Source organism: Scleropages formosus, chromosome 7 (assembly GCF_900964775.1).
Source record: "Scleropages formosus chromosome 7, fSclFor1.1, whole genome shotgun sequence".
Lineage (NCBI taxonomy): Eukaryota > Metazoa > Chordata > Actinopteri > Osteoglossiformes > Osteoglossidae > Scleropages > Scleropages formosus.
In genome coordinates, this window is record NC_041812.1 from 16,502,342 (window position 1) to 16,515,608 (window position 13,267).

At 42.1% G+C, this 13,267-nt stretch overlaps 1 protein-coding gene across 2 annotated transcripts in view; it reads left to right on the forward strand.

The window, feature by feature from the left end:
- The window catches only part of LOC108926619 (multiple C2 and transmembrane domain-containing protein 2-like), a 62,517-nt gene that overhangs the window by 11,218 nt on the left and 38,032 nt on the right, over positions 1 to 13,267 (forward strand). For both annotated transcript variants that reach the window (XM_018739416.2, XM_018739417.2), the window contains 3 exons: positions 1,580 to 2,013; positions 7,191 to 7,241; positions 9,349 to 9,451. In XM_018739416.2, the coding sequence (XP_018594932.1) occupies positions 1,627 to 2,013; positions 7,191 to 7,241; positions 9,349 to 9,451 (541 nt within the window). In that variant the 5' untranslated portion in view covers positions 1,580 to 1,626. The remainder of the gene's footprint in view (positions 1 to 1,579; positions 2,014 to 7,190; positions 7,242 to 9,348; positions 9,452 to 13,267) is intronic.

A 13,267-nucleotide genomic window follows, 5' to 3' on the forward strand; every position in this document is an offset into this window, starting at 1 on the left:
CTTGTGTGAACCTACCAATGGTCTTTAACCTCAAAGCGGGAATGGATTAAGAAACAAGAGCTGGAACAGACTCCTAAAACTTGGCATTGGGACCGATAGCCTAGTATTGCAACATCTTCTGTGACTGGAGGGCTTTTTAAGCTGCGTCTCATCTGCCAGTGGTTAAGCACTGAGTCATCCGCAGTAGGGCAGCTGCCTCTATGCTTTCCCCCGAGCGGAACGGCAATTAAACATGTTCTTCTTCGTGGGTCTTGGAAGTGAAAGTGGAAACGAGTTCAGATTTTTTTGCGGCTTCAAATAAAGGAACCAGTGTCACTGCACAAATCTTTTTCTGTCTTGGCAGAAGAGAGGCATTGGAGCCCATCTGTAGTCATGGTTATGTTAATATGATTGCAAAATTATTAATTTCACTAAATATCTCATTATAAGCAATATGAAACTGTCTCCTTCCAAGATATAAAATCGCAATGTTTAATGCTTTTTTTTTTTTCTTTCCCCAGTCATGTTTAGGGAACTGTAGTTTTTTCAGGCACATGGTTTTGCGTTCTCCACTGTTATCTTGTCATGTTTGTAAATACCAGTTCACATTGAGCCAATAACTTCACCGCTCTTTTTGCCAAAGTACGTACAACGGGGATTGAACTCGGAAAGCTACGTTACACATGATTAGTGGGTTGGAATCGATACCTTAAATAAAAACGTAAGTAGAAGGTTTGTATAGAGATCCTAACCTCAGCAGCATGTTCAGAAGAGGGGTTTTTAATGTTTGTTTGTAAACAAAAGCTTGAAATGCTGCCAATTCCATGCACACACACACACGCACTTTCAGAACCGCTTGTCCCATACGGGGTCGCGGGGAACCGGAGCCTAACCCGGCAACTCAGGGCGTAAGGCTGGAGGGAGAGGGGACACACCCAGGACGGGACTCCAGTCCGTCGCAAGGCACCCCAAGTGGGACTGGAACCCCAGACCCGCTGGAGAGCAGGGCCCGGTCCAACCCACTGCACCACTGCGCCCCCCGCCAATTCCATATCCTGAAGCATTTTAGATCAACAAGACACTGCATGTGGATATACATGCGTTTGGTTTAGCTGAGTAAAAGTGAAAGACACTGTGTATACAGACATTCATGCACTTACTGTGTGCGCTTACAGTTGTTCAAAATGCAGTATCCAATAATACTGAATAATACTGAATAACATTAGTTATTTGGCTTTCTTTCAGCTTTACAGTTCAGAAAGTTCTCCTACATAGAGAGGCAGAGAAAACATTCTAAAGTTGTACAGCAGAAGGCCTTGTTCCCTCTTTCTCTATTTTTTACATTATGATGAAAGACTTGCAGTATATAAGTATACTAGTAGTTAGTTGTGTGGTACGTTCAGTGTTGTATTAACATATTAACAAGTCACTTCCAGGAGACCCTTCCAGCGGTCAGTGAAAAAATTCATCCCACTTGGTTATTGCTTTTTTTAAAAAAATTGTAAATTCTGTAATACTTTTTGTTTTGAGTACTCTTTTAATAAGCTACAGAAAATGTGAGAATCAGTAATTGTATCTTTGTTTTCTTGTCTGGTTTCAGTCACCGGTGGATGTAGCTGAGAGCAAGGACTGCGGACTCCCCTGGCGATGGACTGTAAGAAGACAAGCGTGTGGGGCAACATACGGCAGAAGGCCAAGCCGCTCTTCAGCAACTTGAAGAGTCGCAGGGGGGGCAGCGGCAAGCTGGAGGTGAAGAACAAGCGTACGCTGGACCAGCGCATGAGCGTCTCTGTGCCAGACATGCGCAGAGTGCCGGGTCATTCTGCATCTGAACCTTTTGGTGACACGTTGACTGTGCCTGACAACGAGGGCCACGCTGACTGGACCTCACTGGAGTGGGTTAACAACCCAACCCCAGAGGACGGGGGACTGTCTTACAGAAGACCTGGGCCGTTAGGCGCCGCACCTCGGGATGTGGTTTCGATGCTGACCGGAGAAATACCGTCTGTGGAGATATCCCAAGACAGAAAGCAGGTCAGAGACACCGCTTGCTGTGTGCTGAGCATGTGAAAGACTGGACTTGTCTTCAGTTTCAGTCACTTCAGTGGGGCAGGTAGTGTAGTGGTTAGGACTGCTGTCTTACACTCTAAACACCTGGGTTGGAATGCCAAGTCTTGCTATAGTACCTCTGAGCAAGGTACTTACCCCGAATTGCTCCGCTAACAGTTACTCAGCTCTATAAATGGATCTATCATTGTAAGCTTATAATTGTAACCTTAACGTTGTAAGTCTTTTTGGAGAAAAGCATCAGCAAAATTAATGTGGTTCAGTCACATGCACTGTGTTGCTTACATGAATTTTCCATGTTGAAGAACATTCTGAATTCTTAATTATGTCTTTGTTTGAAACACAGACAAGGATTTTAGTTCCTTTTCATACCTAATAAAGCCTTGCTCAGTAAGGCACAATCCAGTGTTACCTGTCAGGAATTAGTATGAAAGGGGTGTACTCCTGGAGTGTCGCTGGGGTTAGGACTGACCTGAGCAAGATGCCTCAACTATGTGTGAAAACAGTTTAGTTTTTTGTGACTCACTGATCCCTGAAACAGACTTGTTTTCAGCACTCTTGGAGTCAAAGCCTGTACGATCTCATCGATATGAGTTCAAATTGCCATCCAGAATCACTGGTCTAGTTGTTCCCCTTATAGCAGAGTGATGGACAACCACCATGCCTGAACATAGCATGGCCTTTTGCAAAAAAAAAAAAACTTTTCTTCTGAACAATTAGCTGACCTGGAATGAAAAATAATGAAAGAAGCCTCTCTTTAATGTGTTAAACATTTTTATTCATAAGTCTTCCATGTGCGGTGTTCACTTTCTTGTAATTAATTAATAAGTGATTAATTTAGCCAAACCAGTTTAGATTAAGCACCAACTGGTGCATTTGGTCACATTTACAGTCTCGTTCTGTAACTGTGCGGAAAATGTATTGTTGTTCGGTTATGAGGCTGCTCTGATTTTCTAGAGTAAGTTACGGTTTTGTTCATGCGGCTCAGCACCTAACCGGAGACGCTGGAACACAAGTGGGCTTACGTCTGCAAGTAACCTTATGCGGTGTGTTTCTCAAAATGGACAGCGACCGTGTGGTGATTGTTTCTGGGTGTGTTTATAAAGCCGAATACCAGAGCTTGTTCTGACGCATTCGGAACTGTGAATCTTGCCCAAGGCGTGTCACAGTTCAACATCTCTCACGTGCCCTATGAATGCCAATTGTTCTTTCTTACGGTGTAGCCGCTCTACATTGCCCATGTTCTTATCGCGCTCTCTTTCGCTGCTCTTCGAAAAGGCTTGATCACTTTTTCCTCATTCAACCGAATGCATGATGTTTGCTTGCGATGCTCGTACGTCTCAACATTTGGATAAACCTGTTTCCGAGCAGGGGGGTGCGGTGGCGCAGTGGGTTGGACCGCAGTCCTACTCTCCAGTGGGTCTGGGGTTCGAATCCCGCTTGGGGTGCCTTGCGGCGGACTGGCGTCCCGTCCTGGGTGTGTCCCCTCCGGCCTTACGCCCTGTGTTGCTGGGTTAGGCTCCGGTTCCCGTGACCCCGTAAGGGACAAGCGGTTCTGAAAATGTGTGTGTGTGTGTGTGTGTGTGTGTGTGTGTGTGTGTGTGTGTGTGTGTGTGTTTCCGAGCAAGCGCCCCTAGCGAATCACGCAAACGCGGATCCATCCAGAGAGACGTTGGTGGAAAAAGGCTTTTTCTCGATTTTTTTTCAGCTCGATCACTGCTGGTCTGCTTAGAGGATTACACACAAGATCCTGTCATTTTTCATCAGATAATCCTGGGTCAGTGTGCTGGCTCTACGCCCCCTGTTGCTGCCAGACGGGTACGCTTTGTGTGTCCAGCTGGCACTTCAGCTCAGCTCTGGCCTGTGGTCCCTGTGGCATTCCCCTTTCTGTGAGGGTTCAGTGACCATTCACAATCCAGAAAACCTCTACTGGCAATTGGATCACAATAACATTAGTTAACGAGGTACTCTAATGTATACTTAAACTGATAGAATTTGGGGTTTTACACTAAAAATAATACTTAGTCAGCCGCTCGCATGCTAACAATACAGATTAAAAGGGCCGATGATGCACGCCGAAAAACACACAAGCGATTGATCCTTAGGTGCGCAGGCTGTAAATGTTGCGCCGGTGCTGCCCCTGCCAAGTAACACCCTGCTCATAAACCTTTGTTTGTGCAGGTCTCTGTTTGCACTGGAATTGCGCATTATCAGCTCACAAAGAAGGAACATGTTCACACAGCCTGGGAGCTATATAGCCTGTCTGCCATCTCCAAGGCCCATAGTGTGTGGCGTTTCGGGTTTCCATTTAAGTATTCCCTTGTGCAGGTTTCTGCCATCAGTTTTATTTGTGAGGACACTTTTTTTTGTGCGTGTGTGTGTGTGATAAAGGCTTTGCCTCCCAAATGGAAGAAGGCCTCTCTATTGTATAGCGACATCCGATATTGCAGGTGAAATAAAAGGTGTGAAAAGGCAGCATCTGTACAGTTAATTAAAGACCCAGAAGGGAACGGTCTTCCCCTGTTTCCGGAGCTCGGGGCTGCCTTGTTGCCGATGCCTGTCGAAAAACGGGATCGGCGGTTGATGGGTGGCCTGCGCCGGTCCGCTGGGCCCAAGGTCAGGCCTTGTCCAATTTCCTGGTATGTTTCAGCCTTTTGGTTGTCTGCATGCAATGCTTTCTTGCACTTTTTCACATGCATTTCTAGGCTTATTATATGGATTTATTCATTGTGCCTGCTCTGTGTGTGACACTCTTAATTCCAACAGATATACAAGATTTGCAAACAGAAGTGTGCATTAGAAGGCTGTTTATATACTGCATACTTTGTATATGCACTGAATTAAAATGTATGTACGATTTCACATTTTTGTAGATGACTTGGTTGTAAAAATATTGTTCCTGTTATCATGAAGATGTATTGAAGTATAAATACTTAAATTTGATAGGAGGAAAAAAAAAACTTAATTTGTTTTTGGGGTTATAGGTAGGTTATAGGCACGGTGGCACAGTGGATTTGGCCGGGTCCTGCTCTTTGGCGGGTCTGAGGTTCAAGTCCCGCTTGGGATGCCTTGTGGCGGACTGGCGTTCCGTCCTGGGTGCGTCCCCTCCCTCTCCAGCCTTATGCCTTGTGTTGCCAGGTTAGGCTCCGGCTCCCTGCGACCCTGCTCAGGACAAGCAGCTTCAGCCAATGTGTGTGTGTGTGTGTGTGGGTTGTAGTCAGTTATCGCTGTGTTCTCTACATGCTGAATATATCAGTTGTGAAATGGTCATCTCCGGGTTAGCGTGCAGTGTTTGTGCCCACAGTAAATAGCTACAGAAGTGTGAGACAGCTAAACCAAAGCAACATATTTATACCCTGGAAATACAGCTTTCTGACCTTTACAGGAAACATTTGTGCTCTCAGGTGCACCTTGAAGCTTTAACACCCTGCTGTGTTTTGTTTTATAACCAGACTCAGTGTGCTGTCAGTGTGTTTGCCCTTTTTGTAATTCAAAAATCTTTTCAGTTTATTTTGATGGTCACCTGTTGCCAAAAGTAAAGCTGCAGCTGTCTGAAACATTGACTCACCTGGCAGATCATGGCAATAACATAAAAAATAGCTGTGTACTTCTAATCAACGTTTTGCTTGATTTTTATCATATTGTTTGCTCAGGGGGGGTGCGGTGGCGCAGTGGGTTGGACCACAGTCCTGCTCTCCGGTGGGTTTGGGGTTCGAGTCCTGCTTGGGGTGCCTTGCGACGGACTGGCGTCCCGTCCTGGGTGTGTCTCCTCTCTCTCCGGCCTTACGCCCTGTGTTGCCGGGTAGGCTCCGGTTCCCCGCGACCCCGTATGGGACAGGCGGTTCAGAAAATGTGTGTGTGTTTGCTCAGGAAGCACCAGAACCTGGTGTTAAAATGCGCGCGCGCGCACACACACGTACATGCGCACACATACATAATCACATACACAATACTATCTCCATGACACTCCTAAAATTATAATGCTGCAGTCATATGATTTGATGGTGTTTTTGGCATAGTTAGTTTTCCTTGTGAGATGTTTGCCTTTTGGATGGCTTTGAAGGAAAAAGGGTTGCACCCTTGCTTTGAGGTGTGCTCCCGCAATTGAAAGTTTGCTAAGCATCTTTATGCAAAAAATTGTGTTCTTTCTAAGAGCGATGCACACAGTACACTTGTTGAAGGTAGCTGGTAGTGTAGTAGTTAGAGCTTCTGGCTTTGGAGCCAACAGTCACAGTTCAAATCCCACCTCCTGCTGTAGTATCCTTGAGGAAGGTATTGACTTTAAGTTGCTCCATTGAAATTACCCAGCTGTATAAAAGGGTAAATAATTGTAAGCTGCTTTTGAACAAAAGTGTCAGATAAATGAGTTAAATGCATTTAATTGTAATGATTAACATCACTTTGCAGATATTTCCCCCAAAGTCATATACTGTATTTGTGATTTACTTTTATGCAGTGCTCTTGACAACGTGTTTTTTCTCCTAAATTAAGGATTTGTATTTCACCATTTTGACTAGGAATATTTCTTACTCTGTTTTAATAAGTTCAGAGGAAATGCATGCAATGTAACAACATAGTAAAATGGCAAAAGAACTCTTTTTTTTTTTCTTTTCTTTTTTAGCAATCACAATTGTTTACAGACAGCAGAGTCTGTGGGCTGAATGAAATGCATTCTTGGGGAAATGGATTTCTGCTCTGCAGATTACTACACTTTCTTGGTGGTGGTTATGGAATTTTTTAATAATGAGTGAAAGATTTGTCAGGCATTGTTCAGCTGGGGGGGGGGGAATCACAAAAGAATGGAAGTCCTGCCAACTTTAGTATTTATAGAAACTGTTTGAAAGATCACAGTGCACATTTCAGTGGATTCTGAACACAAAATCCTTGACTACATGCTTTTGTACCTAGTACAAGATTTATGAATTTGCCCCATCTACTGATGTTGTGATGACTCAGTGTAAGTGACATTTGGAGAATGTAATCTGTTCAGTTTGTCTGACGTTGTCCATATGTTTAAATGTTGTAAACATCAATGCAGTAGCGTCTCTTTCATTACTGTCTTGTCCTGTAACTTAAGCAAAACTGAAAAAGAAAAATAATTATTCAGACAACAAACTTTAGACTTCCTGTCTTGTGTTTTCCAGCACAAAAATGACGTCGATGTCACCGAGATCCACAAATCACAGGACAGCAGCGTGAGTACCATTCATGACATGAGTTTCATCCCGTTGCTTATCTGTGAGGGACAGAAGAACAGAGGGATGTGTATGGAAAATGGGTTGGGCAGTGGGGGGTGTAACGGCGCAACAAAAAATGGAAACCATTAGCCAGAAACACAGGTCTATGAACTTTGGCATTAGCTTAGATTGGCTACTTCCCAAACATGCAATTAGCAGGCAGGCACAGCTGGACACAGCTTTGGCTATGTGGAGGAGCATGCTGTACTCACGAAAGCGGTGCCCTATGAGCGATTTTGAAGCCACAAAGATAAGATCTAGATTACTGCAGCATGAAGAGCACTTCTTCACCCAAGCTGAGGGGCTGCTTGCAGTGTTTAAAAGGTCTGCAATCTGGTTTTACTCACCTGATGATCAGAGGTTTGTAATCAAACAAGGACACTCAAGTATAAGTGGAATAATTTCTCCAAATATCAAGCTGAGTAAAAGTAAGAGAAAATATTTTTACTACCAGGATGCTATTGACAATGTTGTGGTTTTATGCTCTGAACCGGTAACACTATTAACAGTTTATATGTGCAATTTTAATTCTTGTAAAACATGTTTGGTAAATTTGTTTGAATATAATATTGCAAATAAGGTCAATTAAATAACAAATTTATGTTGGTGTTTTTTAAAATGACATATTCTATTCAGTTTTGTTAGATTAAGCATACTTTTGGCATTAGTTTGTACTATTTGTAAGTTTTTCAAGAAATATTCCATTCTTGAAATTAGCTAATTTTGGCATCGGATTCCAAGTACCGAAAGGTACATATTTCAGTCCCTTTTAGGATCTGATGCTTTCTAGAATGTTCTGGTGCCTTCTAGAATCTTCCAGTGGCTGTAAAGTACCTTAACTAAAATTGACACTCTCAAAGAACTAGTGGTATTTTTGTATTCAGTAAACTTTAACTAATTGTACTCAAAGCAAAAACTGACGTAACTAAGAACTCTGGAAAAGTTAGTTGCATTGTGTAATACAAAACAAATAAAATCACCCTAACAATCTTCTGACCAGCTGGTTACCTACAGTCCATGCCATTTAAAATGTAAGTAGCTACTGTTGTGAGAATAAAGTTTGTGAACTCTATGGAATGTTTTTATTTCTGCTTTAATTGCACGTAAAATATGATCGTAATTTAAGCAAACATTAACACAGCTGAGGCTCTGTCTTCGAGCTAGCTTGGGTTGATCCTCCCAAACAAAACGGGTTACCTGTCATTGAACATAAAATGTACCTTTCCCTGAAGTCCATTGTCCATTGTGGTGATAAGCTGTAACCACACTTGATGATAGGGAAAACTGTCTGATAGCTGATCATGTCAAATGAAAACCACTGAAGCCAGCTGTTAGTCAGAAAGTGTCAGTATTGGTTTACATTAAAAGACTTACGCTGTGGAAAGAATGAGAAACAAGAAATGCTAAAATGTCTAAGTTAAGAAATATAGAGTGGCAGAAATTAAACTGGATAAAACGGGATAAAAGTGCATCTTTTCAAGAGTCAAGAATAACCAGTACTGGACTTGTTGATGATGATGATGATGATGAAAACCCTTCCAAGATTAGGTCAGAGTTCTAAGGGTTTGTATGAGAACAGTTCATAACTACTGTAACCCTTTGCTTTTGAGTTAGATTTATGTACTTTTTTGCATTTTGCTAGTATATCATGTATTTATATTTTTGTCAGGCAGTTCTGTTGCTAATAAGCAAAATGCATTTATTTACAAATGTATTTCAGAATATTTTATATAAGAAAGTAATGTAGGAAAAAACTACTGCAAGGGCAGTTTCTCCAGAAATATATGCAGTGTCCTCTGGTAATGATTGTGGGTCTGAATGCCACAACAGTAACGAAGAGTAAAATGAGTAGCAGTTGATGACAAAAGAATAAAAATAATAAATAGGTTTTAAATTTCGGGTACATGGGTAATCGGTACAATTTTCAGACATCTGAAGTCTGCTGTGTTTGAAAGACAATGAAAAAACATCAGAGGGGGGAAGGAGGGATGAGAGGGACCAAGTGTTCCTACTAACCAAAGGTATCTCTCCCCATGTCCTGTCCACCTCTTGACTCCACCAACAGGGTTTGGAGATGGGTGACTCCCAGGGGATTCCACAGAAGAGCTCCTACCTGCTAACTGTCAATCTGAAGGAGGGAAGGAACCTAGTGGTCCGTGATCGATGTGGTAGGCAAAATGTTACAGCATAAATATCACTGTGATAGGGGTGTAAGGCTGAATTGTCAGTGACCCCTAAAGATGTAACACGGAAAATGCCTGCTGACTCTGATAATGCTAAACACACGATGCAAGATGAACTAGGATGAATTTATTTTATGCTGGCTGAATAATACGATACCGTTGTATTGTTCAGTGTTTTGTATGAAGTTCCTTTGATACAGTGAGGGGTGGTGGCACAGCGGGTTTGTCCAGGACTTACTCTCTGGTCGGTCTGGGGTTCGAGTCCTGCTTGGTGTGCTTTGCGATGGACTGGCGTCCTGTCCTGGGTGCATCCCCCTCCCACTTCGGCCTTGCGCCCTGTGTTGCCGGGTTAGGCTCTGGCATGCTGCAACCCTGCTTGGGACGAGTGGTTTCAGCCTGGGTGTGTGTGTGTGTGTGTGTGTGTGTGTGTGTGTGTGTGTGTGTGTGTGTTCCTTTGATACAGAAACCTGTAGAATCTCTTAATAACTCCTATTTTAAAAGTATAGGTAACCACAGTAACAGTGGCTCATATTTTTGCGTTAAGAGAATCGGCAGCATCTTAGCAGTGGGTTCAAATATATGCAGAATAATGTTATTCAGTATTTATGATTAGTACTAAGTTGTTGCATTGCACCTATATTAGTCTCAGACATGATGGCTGAACCAGAACACAGTTTTTCGTAAATTGAAACTGTTTTTGTTCTGTCAAGAAAATAGTCCATGCATGTTAGGTTTTTCAAGTGCTGCTTGACAGAAAATTAATGACATTAATATTTTGTATTAAAGTTTCTCGTTTTTTGTAATAAAGGAGTCAATACTACGACAGTACCACAAATCCTAGTTGTGTGCAGAGCTCAGCTTTTTTTTGTCTTTGCCTACAGGTACCTAAAATTTGGCATGAAGCTGCAGATGTGGTGAAGTGTTGGGATTATTATTATTGTGTGGTTGTACATATGGAGAATATTCCTCTGATACACAGGCATCAGACCGGCATTAAAATGGTTGGGTACTCCACTGCGTAAGGAATGTCCACATGATGCGATTGAGTAGTACAGCAATTGGAGTAGTGCTTCGGACTGATAGCTAGCAATCAATCTGAAGATTCCCGGTGCTGGTCCTCTCTTCCGCTGCAGCACCCTTCACCAGAGCACTTACCGTGAACTGACAGAGTAAGAATACCCTGGTATAAAATTGTAAAGTGGATTTTCCAACATTGCATGTCACTTTGGGCAAATGCCTCAGATAAATAAAGGTTAATGAGGTACAACAGCAGGATTCCTCTTCTATCTTTCTGCCTCAACAACCAGCACCAGCATGCATCTTGTACAGTTTTTGTTCCTTAACAACCATGCTACCTTCTACCTCTCTTTCTCAGTGTGTTTTGTACAGCCTGTCGGTGAAGAGCATTGCTGACAGCTTAATTTTCTTCATCAGTGTCATGTCACTTCATACCTGAATATTGCAAGAGCACACAGGGAAAGCTACTCCTGCGAGATTTATTTGTTAGTTTTAAAAACAGCTTCCCTTTGGTTTACTTCTGCTTCAGCACTATGTAGAAATATGAGTCGTTTTCAGGAAGAGGAAACCGCTCATTAATGCGGTAACAGCTACATCATTAGATGTGTTTCAGAATATGAGAAACTGACCAACGCATTACTAGTAGCTCAATGAAGTGTGTAGGAAAGGGACAGTAGGAGTTCCACAGGCAAATAGAAGTGCTAATTAAGCAAGACAAATGAGAATAAAGTGGGAAAATGCCAAACACAATTGCTATGTTGCCCTTAATACACATTAAGGTGAAATATTAATGGCAACAGCAGTGTTTGGGTCTGCTGTGAGTATGGTGTGTATAGGGTGCTTGACATAAAACTATGTAGCTAGTTACCGAGAGAGCTATACAGAAATGTTTGCCTTTTGAGAAAGCCAGTGTGAAGAAGCAAATTCATTGGTGTGTGTGATACTTTTCATAACCAATTCAAATGGACACCTTATCTGGCTTGTACTGTTTTTGTTACGCAGTTATGCAGAGAGCACTGGAGAGGAGTCATGAGGCGAGCAGGAGAGAGGCATCGATACAGGGAGAGTGACTCTGTGCGACATGTGATGGTTTAATGGCTCGTTTCCAGTACAAGGAATGGAAGAAAACTATTCCTGGGAACATAAATTATTTATGTATTTTTGTAATCACTCTGTTTCCAGAACATATATAGCAACATCTTTTTTTTAATTATTATTTATTAATTTTTTTATATGGATGGATAGGGGGTAAAAGGAAAGGGCTTTATGATGGTATCCTAATGAGCTTGTGATAACTGATTTTTCTATAGATCACTATACAGTGCTAAATTCTAAATGGGATTAAATTAGGTTATTTTGAAAAAGAGTAATGCTTAGCATTAAAGTGTCAACAGCAGAGCCCTGCACACAGTTCAAGGGCTTGTCTTGGTGTTCTTTTTTTGTAACACCACAGTTTCAGTATTTTAACCATTGTTTGAAGATGTGGTTGTTTTCCATAGGGTATGTGGCAGATCTAGGTATCACAGAGTTCCCTTTTTTTAATTCTGTGAGGTAGAACAGTTCAGTTAGAACTCATATCATTGTGCACTACACGCAATGCGCTGCCGCTTTGTTTCCTACGAAAGCTAATCTTCAGGTCCAGGCAATATGATTTACTCTAACTCAGCTAGATAAAATTGTAACAGGCAGATTAACTTTGAACCAATTAAATCTTTCTATCCTTGGATTTGAACCTACAGAACTGGGTTTTATACTTAGTTTTTAAACTATTGCTTACCTGAATACATACATGCAGTGTCATATAATAGTTAGTTGTATTAATGTGGAGGGAGCCTGGGAGTAATTTTTTTTTTAATGTTTCGGAGTGCAGGATAAGCAGATGTGCAGTGAAAATGCAGATATGAAAATGTGAGCGACCCACAAGGTAAATCAACCTGTTTGAGTTGCCACCTATTACAATTAGCTCTTTCACCAACCATAACCCTTCCCTTCAAATGTCAAGTTGTCAAAACACATGGTCTTAGCAGTGCATCATGCTGGGATGAAAAAGTCCTGATAGCCTACAACTTTTCTCCAGAGGTTATCAGTGTGGAAAGGGTTGCACGGCTATTTCTAAGGCTCCGAACCACAGTCGGGGCCCCATGGACGGGCCATTCTGTATAACATGTTCACGATCCACACAGAAAATCATCAGTGAAGTCAAGAAGAACCCCAGAGCAACATCCAGGGAGTTACAGACCTCTCTTCCCTGTGGCAGAAACCACTTGTCATTAAAGAGAAAGTGAATGGCCTCAGTGAGTCTCAAAACTCCTGGAAGAATGCTTTGTGGACTAATGAATCAATCATTATTATTAGATTAATAAAGTACTAGGCTTTTGCTATTCTTCTGTTTACTTTAGCATTAGCATCTGGTTGAAGAACTCATGACGTGGCTGGCTAACGTGAGAAACGGAGAATGAAGGCAGTGGACATACATTCAAACCCACTGTTTGCATTCACTAAGTCTTTCATGTGTTGTAAAATAGAAGGAAGTTAGAAACAGAAGGAAGTTCAGTTGTCTGATGTAATTAAGGAACATCCAACGAAAATGTATTATTACATGATCTTTATATGAAACGTTTCGTAATGTGGGACAGCAGGCAACGTAGTGGTCAGACCATTGCCTTGCAGTCAAAGGACTTGGGTTTGAATTCTGCTCTTGATATCATGATCAAGGTACTTACCCTGAATTATGCTGAGAGAGAAAAAACAAACTGCCATGTAGCAGCAGATATAGGGACATCG